Source organism: Nilaparvata lugens, chromosome 2 (genome assembly GCF_014356525.2).
Source record: "Nilaparvata lugens isolate BPH chromosome 2, ASM1435652v1, whole genome shotgun sequence".
NCBI lineage: Eukaryota > Metazoa > Arthropoda > Insecta > Hemiptera > Delphacidae > Nilaparvata > Nilaparvata lugens.
Window position 1 is genome coordinate 69,824,055 of NC_052505.1, and position 18,161 is coordinate 69,842,215.

At 32.9% G+C, this 18,161-nt stretch overlaps 1 protein-coding gene across 2 annotated transcripts; it reads left to right on the plus strand.

Annotated features, from left to right (window-relative positions):
* The first annotated feature begins 94 nt into the window (after positions 1-94).
* LOC111043998 (doublesex- and mab-3-related transcription factor 2-like) lies at positions 95-5,422 on the plus strand. Of its 2 annotated transcripts, none has more exons than XM_039421570.1 (4): positions 95-556; positions 1,624-1,788; positions 3,888-4,012; positions 4,894-5,422. In XM_039421570.1, the coding sequence occupies exons 1-4, from the start codon at positions 543-545 to the stop codon at positions 5,175-5,177; spliced, it is 588 nt and encodes a 195-aa protein (XP_039277504.1). In that variant the 5' UTR covers positions 95-542; the 3' UTR covers positions 5,178-5,422. The 2 variants fall into 2 exon arrangements, with proteins under 2 accessions (XP_039277504.1, XP_022184746.2); XM_022329054.2 differs by lacking the exon at positions 95-556 and adding an exon at positions 694-817.
* Positions 5,423-18,161: the final 12,739 nt, after the last annotated feature.

Consider the following 18,161-nt stretch of genomic DNA (forward strand, 5'->3'; position numbering starts at 1 on the left):
ACAAGATTTTTTTAAAAATCTCGCAAAATAACATCACGATGTTGAATTTTGAAAAGAAAACATCACAAATGTTTCCTTCTAGTATAAAATACCATATTTTATATTTAGTAAAATTGATATTAGTTAACTTAGAAATTTTTTCCAAGTAATTGAAGTTCCTATATAAATTAACAGTTTATAATCAAATTATATTATTTTTGTCGTTGATGTGGGCCAACGAATAGAAACGAGCGTTCTGTGACTTTATTTCAATTTCTGTCTTGAGAAGGAGAAATCTCTTCATGAAAATTGTGACAGGCTCTGAAAATGAAATTGCGCACCCCATCTTTTCTCATTGTAGCGACTTGGTATTGGTCCACCCAACATTCCTCCCACACAGTAGAGCTGTGTATCAAGTTCTGCTCACAGTTGGAGCCAAGTTACAGCCGGGACTCTTGCAAGTTCACCGTTCACATTTCATTCTCTGTCATAACATAAGTGAATTGTTTACTCCAAGTTGTTAAGTTTATGAGCACCATTTGCTTTGGAAATATTGGAAATAAATGACTTCTAAAATGTGAGTGCGAATATTCAATTAATTCATAAAGCTTTAGTTAACTACCGTACATAACTCTTACACAATTGAAAGTAAAGCCAAATAAACGTTTTCTCCAAGTAGGCCTACTTAGATCCTGGTTGATTGTGAATCCATTTTATTCACTGGAGGAATTCATTACTGCTTATCACAACACCTTAGTCAATTTAATATAATGATATATTTTTGTCTATTTAAAATAATATCCAAGTACAGGAGACCACTAAATTATCTGATCTAATTGTAAATTTGCTTTAACAGATCTGTTTTATTTATTATTGTCTATTGTATTTGTTGTACCTGTGCAATTTATTGTATGTTTCTTCAATGTAAATTGTGACATGGCTATATGTAACTCTATGTTCAACTGGCAAAATAAAAACTTGAAACTTGAAAGTACGGTACACGGTACTTTATGTGAAAAATAACAGCACTTACGTTTTCAAGGTTTTTGAAAATAATTATTTATATTGAAATAGATAAAATGAAACAATAAAGAAATTGAAATAAATAATTATAAATTGAAATTGATTAAATGATTGATCATGAATCGATTAATCGATCCAAAATTGATTAATTTATTTTCCCTCAGAGAAGAGAAGATTATGGTTATCCAATACAAACAATAAAATTTTCATAAATTGATCCTTAAAAAATAGTTTTTGAAAGACCTATACAAATTTGTTTCTATTTTCTATTGCCACGTCAATAAGTGATTTACATCGATCTCGTTCGTATAACCACGCTTATTTTCAAGGTTCCGCAGCATATCAAATGAGCTTCCAATACTGGAATAAATGTATTGGCAATATATAATCTCAGTGAAAATCCAATAATTTATATCTCATCTGTATGTAATTTCCCTTTATCAAAGGAGCCACACTCTATCCTTCTACATTATGTGTGATAATTTCAAAAGAGTGAACAACCAAGAAGAAATTTAACAGCAATAATCCTTTAAACTGTCAAATAGTTATTATTTTTATATTATGGTTACCGGTTCAGTTTAATGGTTATTACAGTTTCTTAATTCCTGAATTATTGTCCAGTTTAAGTGGAAGAAATCCTAAATGTGCAAGATGTAGAAACCATGGCGTTGTCTCCACATTGAAAGGACACAAGAAGATGTGTCACTGGAAAAACTGCACGTGCACTCGATGCCAGCTGGTACTTGAACGCCAAAGGGTGATGGCTGTTCAGGTCGCTCTCAGAAGGTAACAACACATTTGAAATTCTGCCATATCATACATGTTTTGAATCAAATAAATTTTTGACCGAACGAAGTGAGGTCTTTGTTTTAACTCTGATTTTCTTTTGTCTTTATGTATGCAACGCATTTACGGCCAAACGCGTTGATAGAATTGTATGTGATTTGGCAACAATATTCCTTTTTTAACTGCGCGTCAATGTATAAACAAGGTTTTTTTTAATTTTGCATTTTAAGGATAATATGAAAAGAAAAGTAATTTCCTCCATACTCGGATATTACTGTATATATCGTCTACACTGAAGATAGGATTGATCAAAAATAGAACTTCATAATCAATCAGCTGACAAGTGGATTATTCATTGTATGCATTACACAGATGTCTGGAGAGGCCGGTAACCAGATAGGTCTACTTTGTTGGTGAGAAAACTGCGTGAGTTCTACTGTTCACAGAGCTACTAGTAAAATATTCATAATCCTATTATATGTATTAAGTGAGCAATTTCTGCAGGCCTATATATTTTTATATTTATCTGGTTATTTATTTATGTCCAACGTATCTCGAAAACGGCTCTAACGATTTTCACGAAATTTGGAACATAGGTTTATGATATGAAAATTGGATTGCACTAGGTCTCATCCCTGGGAAATCTCGCTGTCATCCCTGGGAAATCTTGCTGAAAGACATGAATAACAGGATAATAATTATTTTTTATCCTTGGAAAAACAGGATAATTTCGTCTCTGTCGATAACAGAAGATGCGAGTGCTGTGTGGAAGAGAGACAGAATTATGTTCAGCTGTTAAACTATTTGCAATCAATCACCTCTTTTATTTCGAGAAAAATTATCTAGAAATTTTTATCGACTTGATCAAAATAATCTGATTTGTTGACATGACATTGCATAACATTCTAAATTAGAGTATATCATAGTTTTCAAAATTAATCATTATTTTACAGTTTTAAGTGATTGGTGAGTGTTACGGTATATTGTTATTAAATTTGGTCTGTAAACAATCTAAATTAGAACTTTTCTGTTTTCGAATGTTTGTACTGAAAATTGGACCTGAATTCAAGTTTATGAAACAACGCCTACTTTTTGGACCATTTATTTGGGCTGTGCCTGTTAGTCCTTCCCCAATCATTTTTCAAGAATTGTGTTCTGTGCATCAAAAAATAAATAACGAGTGAAGCTCGGTGCCCCGATATTAATACTTTGAACATGCAATAAGTGGGTCTTCGAGAATAAAGAATAAATAAACTATCTTATTAGTTAGATTAGTAGAAGGATGAATAAAAAAACAATAAATTCTGTTGTAAAAATAAATGTTCAAAAAAGTAATGAAATAAGTTTGAAGTTCATGTCAAAATGTTGAGATTTAATAGATTTAGTCCTAGACCTCATAGTTCAGTAGAATCTTGATTTCTGTTTTATTGCTATTAAACTATCCATCTCCTGGTAATTAAACCTACGAGAAGAATCATTATTTCTCCAATGAGAAATTTAGCGAAATTTTAAATTTTTGAATTTAAGTGTAAGTTAATTGATTTGCCAGACCAATCAATATTTATGTGGTACTCTAATATTAAACAATTCAGATATAGGACTTTATAATAACGTACATTATTATTCATCATATCAAGTTATACCACTTGTGGAATGTTTTGGGATAAATGATTTTCCCTCGATCAATAGCTTTATCATTTATTAATATTATTCTTTTATAAATTATGTAGGTCGTTTAGGAATTTATTAATTTTTCCTCGAACAATAGGAAACTTCATCAATTAAATTAGTATTCTCATTCAAATGATGCATGATTTCAATCACTGGAATGGGCGCTCTTATGAAAAATGATTGGAATGAAATCTCAATTTTTTCTCGATACAAAAAGCATGAATATATTATTAGTTATATCCAAAATGTGCCAAACAGTGGTAATTAAGGTGAAATCTTAAGATTCAGGCTTAAGAATACGGAATATGTAATGAATACCTCACACCTTCATACGGTCAATACAAGAGGCATCAAGAGCAATTTATTTTACATCGCAATGTTTATTATTCTATTAGTTCCTTTTCCAATAAATTCCAATCTCTTTACAGGTATCAACAAGCTCAAAGTGATCTTCAAAGTTCTCATGTGCAGTTACTCATTTCTCAAAAACAAATTTACCAGAAACAGTTGAAGCATTTACAACACGCAACATCCATGGAAAAAAGAGTTCAAGGTAATATTGTAAGAACACAATTTCAAAGAGTTGAAAGCTGTTATAATCATTGAGTTCCTCGATAATTCAATTAATTATTATTAAATCGGACTTATATCTCTCCCAAGAATAATTATTGAACGATTAAATAATTTCACTTCGGATACTTATTATGAAGTGACCTTACTTTTAAGGTAAAGATATGCATTGCTCTAATCTAGGTGATTGATTGATTGAGTACTTTATGTAGATTGCAATATATACTGGCTTTTACACTTATATACAATAGCTTACAATACAGCAAAATTATAGATGAATTTACATTATATAGACTAAGAAAATAATTATTGAACTGCATATGATATGAAAAAAGCAATTGGTAATAGCTATAGATAATATTGTTATGCAACTACATAAATTGGCGGAGCTTTGGACATATCAATGTCCATACTTTGGAAAGAAATTCAAAAAGATATTCAAAATATCCTTCCCACTAACTCTCTAACAACCAGGTGCTGAGAGCAATAAAATTGAAATTATTTAATGCTACGTAAGATCTATCTTAGTATTATCAATAAGATTTTTGTTAATTTTCATGAAGTTTTAATAAAATAAAATGCGATTGAGTTTCGCATTACAATGCTTTATCAATTTCATGAAAAAAATCAATTCCCATAGATTATAATTTTTACTATATGGAAAACCAATGGAAATTATTGAGACCAAGAAGTAATGGTTTCAATTCTTTAAATAGAATAAAATGAAATAAGTATTGTAACTTTTCTTGATGGTATGTGGATTCAATTGAGTTATTAATTTGTATAAGACTTTTTCAATAAATTATCCCTATTCTTAAATAATGAAGGCATAATTTTAATGGCATTTTTTCTTGAATATTACAGATAATCATTCGTCTTGCAAACAGGCCGCTAGCGAAAGCATCTTATTGACTAGAATGAGGAAACGGAAAGCTTTTGCAGACAAAGACTTGGACCGAATACTGTTGCCAGAGCTAACTATGTCATATCAAATGAAGAATGCGAGTTCAAATCCATTCAAGTATATACATTTTACAACTGAACATAATAGCTCGAATAATTCGAAGGAACAAGTTCAAATAGAGAAAGTGGGTCCATGCAAGCCAAGACTCTCGTTTTCTGTCGAATCGATAATCGGTGTAAATTGAATCAACTTAGAAGTTGTTTTTAATTGGTCATTAAAAGAAAAGTGATGTTAAGTTCATGAGCAACAGGTGAAAATTGTCACAAATCGACCACCTGCTCCGCTCGCTTACTATGGGCAGCACAATCACAATAGGCAACTTGTTTCAGCCATTCTCAAACAATAGCTGTGACAACATCTCATACATTAGCTTTGTTAGTATCTGTACCTTCTGCAAAATAGAGTTACTAATAAAGTTATGAAAAATGATAGATTATTATTATTGTTTCAAGTTTTAATTATTACTTCCTATTGTTACAGTTCATAGTAATTTGATGAAAATTTTCACCATACAGAATCAAATCAGTCTTATCATAAATTTATTTTTCCTCCACCTCCTGTCCAAAGTGCTCACTTTACTCCCTGGAACATAATACTAATTTGTCATTTTTAGCTCTCGGTAGGAAAAAACAGGAAAACTCCCTAGAGCGTAAAAGTAACTCCATTTAAATAACATGGGAAACATCTCTATTTTAAAAACGTACATTTAAAATAGGTTAGAAGGTCTGAGCTCAGATGAGGAAGCATATAGAGCAGTTAGTCATTAAAAAACCAACTAAATTCAATACCTCAACCAGACATTTGATCAATAGACCTATATGAAATTTACATTTGTATGCTAAAATTATAACAAACTTCATATCACTATACTTAAAAAATGTAAATTTTTTTTTTATTCCATGTTATTCAAAAAACCAGCCAACGAATATTCCTCATTAACTAATCAAATTTGAAACGGGAACTTCATCATAATTGTGGCGGCATTGTTGTTACAACTTTTGCCGACAGATAGCGCATTGCGCTGTCGGCGGAGAACTGTGATTACAAGCCAGCTGTTTCTGTTTACTTTTTAGATTATGTTGTAACACATTGTTTGGTCACGTACGTTTTTGAAAATTATTTTATTTGCAGTTTTTATAAAAATGTAGGTGGAGGAAAAATGTTGTGTATATCACGAGTGAAAAATGTTTTTTCTCCCTCAGGAAAATTGTTGCCCTCGGCTTCGCCTCGGGCTTCAAGCTTTTCCATCAGGGAGAAAAAACAGTACTTTTCACTCTAGATAAACAAATAACTATTTCATCACACCATGCGTGTGTAAAGGTAATGCCACACCAAGCCGGGCACGAACGGACAAAGAACGCTCATCCGACCGTGGAAGTTTTACGCTTTAGTGTTGGAGCAGTTTTTTATTATTATTATTTCATCCACTGTACACCTATAGTAAAAGGGGTATAAGAATTTGCCAATTTGTCATTAATCAAACAGTAACATGTTATCTATCTTCTTAAACCTCCAACTTGAGGTTTGTAAAAATCGTTATATTCCTCCATTATAAGTAGGCACATATGGATAGCAGTTCTGTTTTCAATAAAAGTCTGAAAGCTTTACCTGACGTTTCTTTTATGTGATATGGCAATATGTTGTACATCCGGATACCTGAACTCCTTACCCCTCGCTTACTTACTTGTATACTTGTAGTGATCCCACTGGAAGCCTTTACAGCCGTGGTCGTCATTTTAGTCTGTTCTCTGGTTGTCAGACGTCCTCCCAGAACTCCTTCATGGAATAATCATTCTTTCTGAGTAAATGGGTCTTCAAGGATCTCTGTACCTCCGTATTTCCAAGGGAAGCTTGTTGTACACCCTGCTTGCCACGTTTCTAACACTAGTCAAGGCTAATGTTGTTCTTTGCCTGTCGATGTGGTTATTGTCTCTCTGTCTTGTATTGTGATGATGAATGCTGGAATTCCTTTCAAAATATTCTGGATATTTCAATATTGTAGTCGCTGACTCCAATATGTATACATCAGTTAATGTTAACACATGCAATCTCTTGAATATCGGTCTACAATGTTCGATGTAGTGTGCACCACTTATAATTCTTAATATTCTTTTGTGTAATAAGAATACTCTTTCCGCTTCTGAGCATTCTCCCCAGAATATGATACCATAATTTAATACACTGTGGAAGCATCCATGATAAACTTTCATTAATACTTCTGTGTCCACTATTTTCTGCAGACGTCGAGCACGGCAACACACTACATCGAGTCTCTTGACAACATTATTTATGTGCTCTTCCCATCGTAGGTTGCCAGCAATGTGTACTCCTAAATATTTGACATTTTTATTCAGTTGTAGGTGTTGATCCCCAATTCGCAATAGTGGACTAAAGTCTCGTTTCTTAACATTATGGAACTGCAACACACATGTTTTCTTTTGGTTAAGAACCAGCTTATTTTCTGTGCACCATAAACTCATCTCATTTAGACCATTCTGCGTTTTTTTAATTGCTTCAGAAGCATTCTTGTCTATTAAGAGGTGACACACATCATCTGCAAACATCCAAATCTCCCCCTCTTGCACAGAAGTGGGGAGATCGTTTACAAAAAGCAGAAACAAGACTGGGCCCATATTGGAGCCTTGAGGTACTCCTATGTTAACATCCTGTTGTACTTTTGATCTAATATGTCGAATAACATTATCATTTCCCATGTGACTTACATTGACCACTTGTTGACGGTTTTTCAAATATGTTATTATCCAATCCAAAGGTTTTCCTGTGATTCCATATTTGATGAGTTTTAGCTTCAAAATTTCGTGGTGAACACAATCAAATGCCTTAGTCATATCATAGAATATTGTGTATACCTCATCAGTACAATCTACTTTGTCATACATTGCAGTTAACAAGGCTAAAATCGCATCAGCTGTGGTTTTTTTCCTGAAACCAAATTGTCTACAGCTTATCAATCTATGTTGCTCCAAATACGGAATCAATCTGTCCAGAAAAGCAACTTCAAAAACTTTGGAATAGACCGATTGAACAGCTACAGGCGGTCTATAGTTGCTTACTAGATCTTTTTCATTCTTTTCATATATTGGAATAAGCTTAGAAGTTTTGATAGCGTCTGGAAATTTACCTTCCTCAAATGTCTTATCAATGACAGTGGTTCAGCTATAATATGCGCTGAGGCTTTAACTAGTCTACATGGAATATTGTCAACTCCAGCACTTGGCTTATTGCAAATTCTATCAATTATTTCTATCACTTCATCAACACAAGTTGATCTCAAGTGAAAATAACAACCATCCCTTGTCTCACAATCATCCTCTATGATGGCATGATTGGGTAATCCATCACCAACAAGGCCCTTTACTTCCTCATAGAAATATTTATTAAATTCTTGTGCAATCTTAAAGGGTTCACTAACCAGCTCCTCCTCTATCTTTAACTTCATGTTATCATGGATGAAAGTATTCTTTGTCAAGCTGTGAACAATTCTCCATGACTCCTTACTAACATTTCTTGCCTTTATTATTTTATTTCTATAAAACACACTCCTGTTACCAGAAATCAACTGCGAGTGCTGTCTCTTTGCATTTGTATACTCCAACTTTGCTCTCTCATCATTAAATTGCCTAGTCCTCCAGTATAATTGTTTCAATTTATCTCTGGACAATATAATGTCATTGTAAATCCAACTCAATTCAGATTTGTTATTAATCTTATAGATCTTTTTGGGAAACATATTTCAAAACAGTATCTATAATTGTCATAAAATTCATTGAACAATTCGTCACAACACTTTTCCACGTCCATATCCATCCATTTTATCATGCCAAGCCTTCCAAAAATTCGTCCATACCTAGTTTTGTAATTCTATTCTTTTCTATTTTTAAGCCTGACTTCATATTCAGCTGTGAATAACAAATAGTGAGTAGGTTTTTGATTTTGTATTCAATTTTTTTAAATAAATGCAATATCTCTAAAGTTTTTAATTTATTGTAATACATTCTGTGATTCATTTAGAGTATAAAATCAACCTTCAAAGTTCTAAATTTTAAATCTTCATTTCTGGACCGAAAATCAAGTGACGAAGCAGTGTGTGACTATATAACCTTATATTTTGGACAACATTAACATTTTATCAAAATTTTTGGAGAGAAATAGTACAGGCTCAGCCTAGTTTTTCCTCCAACGTCATAATTGTATTATGATCATAGTATTTTATACAACAAATAAATAAATAAAATAAATAAATATCAACATGCATATCTATATCTATATACAGCCATCTATGATCAGACAATGGTGTGTCAATACAGCCGCTTTGTACATGATGTATGTTCTCACTTGTCAGTATGTAATCAATTTGTGTTGATACATTTGGAGTTACTCGAGTGTTCAACTTTACAACATTCAACAATTTGTGTGATTCTAACACATCAAAAAAACATATTCTATATACGGAATCCATCTTGCCATCAATATTCATATCTCTACATATCAATATAGGTACATCCAAACTTCCAATTTGATTCAATAATTGCTCCAAAATTTCAATAAATTTGTATCTTGAGGTGGACGGTATACTACTAAAAATACAAATCTATATTCATCACTTTTAAAAATACATGCACTACCCTCAAACACCCCTTCAGTCATAAGATCATCATACTGCAATGGATAAGATTTCATGCTCAAGCCCTGTCTCAAATTATAGCAACTCCTCCTCCATTTGAATTATTTCTATGATTAACAGTGATTTTATCATATCCTGCTATTTTAAAAACCTGATCCTTTTCTTGGTTTAACCAAGTCTCTGCAAACGCCAAAATATCCGGTCTCAATTCAATCAATTCCACCTCCAAATCCTCAACCTTATTAAAAATAGATCGACTATTTAAAAAACAAACATTTAACAAATTTCTATTAATAATTTTTTCTTCACCATGTGTGAAAGTCGAATGATATCTATTTTATTACAAGTAGGGGAAAGTGGGGCAAAACCGACTGGTTGGGTCAAACCGACCCCTCACCGATTGACTGACTGGTGCTGTCACCGGGAAAAAATTCACTAAGTAAGCCTACACAATATGAGTCAGATGTAGCTTTTATTCACAGCTGTAAACTGAATCATAAGAGTTCTACAAATTCTTGAAGTTTTTCCTGAAAATTTGTTCGATTTTTCAGTCACATATGATTATTTACCTGTCTTAGGTGCTATTGGATACAATTCCAATAAGTTTGATCTTAAATTTCAGTGTATCTTTTCAAATGAATCCATATAAATACAATCAACCTTGAGTTGTTCTGTAATCGGTTGTGGCCATTTTTATTTTGGCATGTGCTGTGGGGCAAAACCGGCATTTTAGTGAGGGGCATAACCGACTGCAGTCGGTTTTACCCCTTGCAAATTGATTAGTTTCCCTTCAGTGTAATATTATATAACCACTTAATTATTGAAACTGGTTTAGTGTTGTCTGTTTATTCATTGTTTTCAAATGTGCCTATTTTATCAGTAGGCTGAACTATTGAAAACTATATCGTGAAAAGATAAATTTCAAATAAAACTGTTATAAGCTGCTTTAAAACCCACCTTCCAATACAATTCTTCATGGATTCTGTTATGAGCCTAATTATAATATATTCTAGAATGCAGGGAATGGATGGACCTATCCTGTGATTTGCAAATCAATCTCCTGCAGCTCTCAATAGGCTTCTATCTCTCAATTTGATCCTCTGTTTATTCTATTTGGAATTTTTGTGCTGTTTAGACAATTTCTGTGTGAATTGAAGAATTGACAATAATTCAGATAAATCAGAAATATTATTCCTTTGATTATTATGAACTTGAACATGAGATTAATCATGTTGCATTTGATAGGTAATGGAATGAATGAATAGAGAAGCCTAAAATTAATAATCATTCATAATCTCATAATAAACACACTACCACATGGAATCTCATCACCTATATGGGCTACTTTAATCAAATTAATAAAAACAACATGAAACTTGTCATTGAAACATTTTAACAACTAGTTTCGACCTACTTTGGCCATTTTCAAATTGAAATGTAAAAATAAACAAGTTGATAGGTACTAGATAATATAAGTTCATATGATTTATTTATTTCTTATTCATTATTTTTCGGTTGAAGTTATTAATTATAAATCATAATTATTTACTTTTGATTTTATAAAGAACAAAATTATTTAAGTCAAATTGAATTATAATTATTAAATAATTCCTAATTGATTTTGTAGTTTTATAGATATAAAATTCGTCTTTCACATTCCATTCATTACTTTCATTATTAAAGCGTAATATTTTCATATTAGAATTTATATAAATATAATTAATTACCGTATGATTAGTTTCAATTGAATGTTCAGCAAACGCCGATTCTTGAGTAGTATTTTTTGCAATGACCTCTATTCATATTCTGAACGAAAAGAGGGTTGGATCTAGTGCTCGAGCTGCAAAGGATGGGCTCATGAGCAATGCCATAGCCACCTCTAATACAAGGCCCCGGGCCTACGATATAGCAAGGTCGCAGCGTATTTTTTTTAATCTTTTTCACCAATCATGTATTAGATTCTAGGCCTACACTGCGACGTTGCAATATTGTAGGCCGGGACCTTGCTCAAAAAGTGAGGAGAAAGTTGACACCTTCATTTGTGATTTGTGTAAATATTTCAAAAAAATCACATTTTAGTCTCCTTTTTATTTTATTTTTCGTATGTCTTGACACCTTTATTCAAGTGAATATTCCAAGTAATCTCATGTTGTTTTCATTTTCCTATGTCATGACAATTTTGTTAAATAAAATTTTGTGATTTGTGTGGTTATTTCAAGTGTTTCTATGTTATTTCCATTAATGTCGGTTTTACCCCACTCATAAGACGGTTTTACCCCACCCATGGGGCAAAACCGTCATTTTGCACAAGAAAGTTATAAAATTATTACCGTTTTTATTATAATTAAATAAATGTATTTGAGTATGTATAGTTATCATGAAATATGTAAAGAATGAGATTGACATCATATTTTGATAAATCTGCCAACAGATTTTCATTAATTGAACTTCAAACACTAGCTGGTGGGTATTGCCCCACTTTCCCCTAGTAATTACCGGTACGTCATTTTTATTTGAAACATCTACTTTACTATTTGAGTGTCTTGTCTTCTGAATAAAAAACGCTTAATAGTTACATTTTTAGGCCAACATTTTGAATCATTAACCACGTCTCTATAACTGAACTCCACTCCTAATTTAAAGCTACAGTTATAACCTTTGCTTTCCAATTTTTTCACAATAAAATCAACGCTTGGGAATTCATCTTTTAAAAATGTTTTTACATCATCCACAGTGGTTCCCTGCTTTACCTTACCAAGGTGATACCAAGCTTTTTTTGCACCACTAATACAATTTTCTTTGTCATTAGTACCCACGATTGGTTTATTTTTTTGTACAAAATTGTTTTGCTTTTGTGTTACACTCAACCTCAAACCGGTATCTTTTTTTGAATTATTTTATTTTTAGGTTTCCTTTTTGTAACTAAATTCCATGATAAACCAAGTTCATTTGATTTATTATTCCCTTCAACTATACTTTCATCCTTTTCAACAGATATTTCATGGTTTGGTGGTTGTTTACCTATTTTCCTTACAGGAGCCACAATCAAATTCACCACTACAGTACGCCATCTTGTGACGTCGCTCATACATAGTACTTCAGTGTGAATCATCTCTCAAATTATTTCTGTATCAGGTCGAATATTGTTGAAATGTTTCTCCTGTATTGAATTCATTTAGGTGCGTGTTTTTTCAAGCAGATTGTTTCCAGAATATATAGGCTTGGGAGTGGGAGAATTCCAAGTTCTTTGAAGTAGGGCCGACAACAAGTTCGAATTAACTCATCACCCTCAATGGATGCCCACTTTTGTAATTCAAACACCTCCACTACACTGCTAGAATTAGTCCAAAAAATGATTCCATATTTCAGAAGGGAGTGGAATAGGGCGGAATACACACTTTTTAAGAGCCATCAAATCTAGAGAAGCTTTTATAGGTTTTGGAGAACAGAAAAATACTGAATTAAATTTGGTTTTCAGACATTCCAGATGTGGTTTCCATAAAAGATCAGAGTCAATCACCACTCCAAGAACTCTTATACTACCGATACTTACAGATTCTATATTTTGGCCTTCAATTTCCAAGGTACCCTCTTTAGTAGTTCGAGAAGGTATTCCTTTGTTTTTTACTTTATTCAGAATCAACACATTAGCAGCTAAACATTTTAGTAATTTAATAAGAGAGCTGCTTTGCTCTCCAGTTCGGCAATGGGTTTACTTTTTATTGCTTTTCAGTTGATACCATATTATATCACATCAGACGCATTTAGAGTTCCAGACTTTTTCTACATATGCATTGCATTTTTTTCTATTGTGTCGTATTCGGTTTTGCGTGTGTCATCAACCTACTAATGCCGGGGTCATGTCATGCAGCGTTCTGATCCTTCTCATGTCCGATATTTCTATAGAGTGAAGGGATGATAGAGGGACATGTGTAACATACACCATTCCAGGTCATTGTCGTCACGGTACCGTATCGTAAGGTCGTGACCGAATAATGCGGTTCATATAATAATGCACATAGCTTGGCCATGTTACACTTCAATACTTTATCATAAGGTTGTAAACACACACGTTGTAACACATTGCGCGTTTATTATGGTATAAAAAACTATTGAGTGCACGTAAGTCCAAGCGCGCAGTTGTGAAACAAAGTGTGGAAAGCTGCTTCCATTGAACGCCGTTAAAAAGTGCACGCATTTAGTATGATTGTTTTATATGGCTTTTCCAGATTTTGTTTCTCATGTGCTCGCTTGGTCATGCATAATATTTTATCTCACGTGCACTTGTATACGTGCATCCAATGTACGGTAATCATATACCAACACTCCAACTTCAAAATTATAGGACTATTCTCTTTGTTATGTGTTCTCTGGCAAAGTTTGGATAAAATAAAACTCTAAATATTACTGAATAAAATTATGTATCATAGGCTAGGCTACTATTTAGTGGAAAATGAAGAGAATTGAATATAAAAAACTAAACCATTAAACTTGAAGTAAGTGGTAGAGATGGGAAATTCTGCAATCTGTATTGTACTTTATTTTAATGGAAATGTTTCTATGTTTTGATGAAAATAATATTAGGCCTATACAAGTTATACATTCTAATAAAAAAGATGTATCAAAATTACTGCAATTCTCTTACCTGAATAGAAAACTTGATTAGCCTACTATAGCCTATTATGTGACTCCCAAGTTTAAAATAAGATCCTTTCTATCAATGCAAAGTTTGAAGCATTAGCAAGTTTAAATTTCTAATTTAAAATTCTGAATAAAATTACATTCCAGTACATACTTTATTGGATAATAAGAAATCCTGAATAACTTATTTTCTCGAAATTTTCTTATCTCTGTTCATATTTTTTGACACCAGGTTTGACAACTTCAAACAAATACAAATAAAACTTCAACATCAACATAGCCTCTGATTATTTTAATTTCTTGATTCTCATCAAATAGAGGATATTATAATGGTTTATAATTGATAGATATAATTGATCTCAATTCATATTATTTAAATCAACCTTCACTCATTCACAGATTATATTACCAAGTATCTGGACACAACTGAATTTGAGAAGATTAATTGCTCGAATTGAGATTAGACGATATATGAGTAACTCGAAAATCTATGATCCATTAGAAATCTTGAAGAGAACAGAAAATTTTTCTGTTTTATTTATTAAATCTTCTTATAATCAGAAGTTTGGATGGAAATAAAGTTCAGAAAGATCTTTTTAATTTTCGAACACATTATTCTGAATAAAGAGTCATCAGAGTAAATAATGAACATAAAAGAAAAATGTAACAATTATTTATGGGAAATATGATTCAAGAACAAGAAAATCAAATTCAAAACAAGAAATAAGTCTTTGTTGAAAAATCCACAATTCCACTCTGATGCTTATTGAATGTTTTTACTTTCCTTGCCCTATTACTATAGGTAAGGGAAGTAGGTATTGCTTTCCAAAAAAAATTAAGGTACCCCAATTTCTAAATTTCTATACGTTTCAAGGTCCCCTGAGTCCAAAAAAGTGGTTTTTGGGTATTGGTCTGTATGTGTGTGTGTGTGTGTGTGTGTGTGTGTGTGTGTGTGTGTGTGTGTGTGTGTGTGTGTGTGTGTGTGTGTGTGTGTGTGTGTATGAGTGTATGTGCGTCAGTGTACATGATATCTCATCTCCCAACTAACGGAATGACTTGAAATTTGGAACTTAAGGTCCTTCCCTATAAGGATCCGACAAAAACAATTTCGAACAAATCCAATTCAAGATGGCGGCTAAAATGGCGAAAATGTTGTCAAAAACAGGGTTTTTCGCGATTTTCTCGAAAACAGCTCCAACGATTTTGATTAAATTTATACCTTAAGTAGTCATTGATAAGTTCTATCAACTGCCATAAGTCCCATATCTTTAAAAATTTTAGGAGCTCTACCCCATCTATGCAAAGTGTGATTTTAGATTCCCAATTATCAGGCTTCAGATACAATTCAAACAAAAAATTTCAAGTGGAAAAGATTGAGCATAAAAATCTCCACAGTTAATGATCAGTGACATTTTCACCTAAAATTGAAAATAAGCTCGAAATTCGAGAAAATGTGTATATTCAATAATGCAAACTGTTGGCAACTGTTGATTCTATTAAATCATTCACTATGAAAAGATAGCAGACTTCGTGTGTCTCCAGTGTTATTGTCATGTCACCAGCTGGCAGATCTTCGAATAGTAGACTTGAGATGCGCGTGTACACTAGCGTCAGGTGATAAATTTTCATAACGGCAAGAAAAGATGTGTGAGTGTGCCACACCAGATTTTTTCATTTGACTTTATCTATGTGTTTCTCAATGAAACACATGTGGTTGAAATGTGTACTATAAAAATACCCAGGAAAGAAATGCCACATAGTACTACTAGAAGATACAAATATAGACATACTGAAAACAGATAAACAAACCTATAAAGATTAATCAACTTGCAAAAACAGCACAGCTGTTACATATATGACATACCGGTTACTAGAAAAACCTAGACAAAAGCCACAAGTATAGATGGGTGCTACCTTAATATAGGTACCTATTAAAAAAGTAAAAGCAATAGCATACCCAAACTTAATTTCAGATCATCACTCAATACTATGTGACATAAAATATAAAGTCGAACATCAAACAGCCACTTATAAGTATGCCAGAAATTATTCAAAAGCAAATTTAAACAAACTAAAACAGCAACTAGGCCTTGTAAATTGGAAACCAGTATAACTACGACTCATTCAGTGGAAGACAAATACAAAACCTTTCAAAGAATAATGCGCTTAAGCATAGATGAAACTATGCCAAGAGAATCCAAGAAGATTAACATACCAAAAAACAAAATTTTTTGGGATGAAGAAACCACAAAACTAAAAGATGCTACAATGCAAGTATATGATAAGTATATGCTTACAGGCCGTATGGAAGACAAGGAACAACATTTGACAATGAAAAAAGCTTATGAGGTACTTGAGGTTCATGAGCAATGTAAAAACAAAAAGCAACTCCAATTAAAAATGAAAATACAACAGGCAGAAAATAAAACCAAAGTCTTGTGGAGAACGATAAATGAGGAAAGAAAAACATCCAAAAATGTCAGAAATGAGAACCTCTACCTAACTGTGCGAGATCAGAAAATTACAGATCCCTATCAAATTGGCAACATCTTAAACGCTGGCTTCACGCAGCCAATAACAGAACTGAATGGACATAATAATACTCCCAATAATCTGGAATTGACAGAGAATGCTCAAATATTCGACCACTTTGATGCAGTTACTCACACAGAATTATCCAAGATTCTTATGAGACTAAAACCAAACAACTCTTCAGGTCACGACGAAATTACAGGGAAAGTTCTAAGGTACTGTGAGGATGAAATTAGAAACCTACTGTTGCACATAGTAAACTCATCATTTGAACAAGCAGTATTTCCACATAGCTTAAAAATAGCCAAGATCTACCCCAAATTCAAAAGAGGTGACCATACTGATCCAAAAAACTACAGACTCATAGCAAATCTTCCCATTGAATCCAAGATTATAGAGCGGGCAGCATACAATCAATTGATTTCATATCTGGAGACGAATGGGCTGTTGTCTATCAGCCAGCATGGATTCCGGAAAAATCACAGTACAGCCACAGCAATTTCCAAACTCTGTGATGAGGTGTGTAAGATATGGGAGGATAAAAAATATGCATCAGGACTGTTTGTCGATCTCGGGAAGGCTTTTGACGTACTCGATTGGAACATACTCAAAACAAAACTAAGAAAAATGAGAATTCAAGGCAGAGCACTCAAGTGGATTGAAGACTACCTCCAACATAGAAAACAATATGTAGAGCTGGATTTCCAAAGACAAAATCAAATAATCACTTTCAAATCAACAGCACAATCAGTCAAAAGAGGAGTACCACAAGGATCAATCCTGGGACTGCTGCTCTTTCCTATAATATACATAAATGATCTTCCGGATGAATTACAAGAAAACAAAAAGTGTATCCTATTTGCAGACGAAACAACTATACTACTTCCCACAAACAGAAAGGAAAATTGAAACAATATAGTTGAATCAACTCTTACTGAAGCTACCTCAATCTGCAATAGAATGAAACTGGCCATAAATAATGAAAAAACAGTACACATGAACTTCACAAGATAAAACTACATAGAACACTGTAAACCACTCTTTAAGCAGACAGGTATCCTCACAGTAATCTCTATATACATCCTGGAATCCATCATCCTAGTGGTAAACCAAAGTCCAGCTTTAAGACGAGATAAGCACAGTTATAGAACATGCAACATGGATGACATAAGCCTCCCCCAGCATCGACTTAAGAAGTATAGTAGATCTCCGGCCTATTCGGGGGCTACCTGTTTAACCTGCTTCCTGGCAACATAAAATCCCTAGTGAATGACAACACCTTCATAAGAAACCTAAAACAATACCTGATGGACAGACCACACTATAGCATTGCAGAATTCATTGATGACC

Bases quoted from the DNA above. Each gene is read 5' to 3' on its own strand.
- LOC111043998 (XM_039421570.1), top strand. The intron at 1,789-3,887 runs GTAACAACACAT...ATCTCTTTACAG, and splicing joins GTTCAGGTCGCTCTCAGAAG to GTATCAACAAGCTCAAAGTG. The intron at 4,013-4,893 runs GTAATATTGTAA...TGAATATTACAG, and splicing joins CATGGAAAAAAGAGTTCAAG to ATAATCATTCGTCTTGCAAA.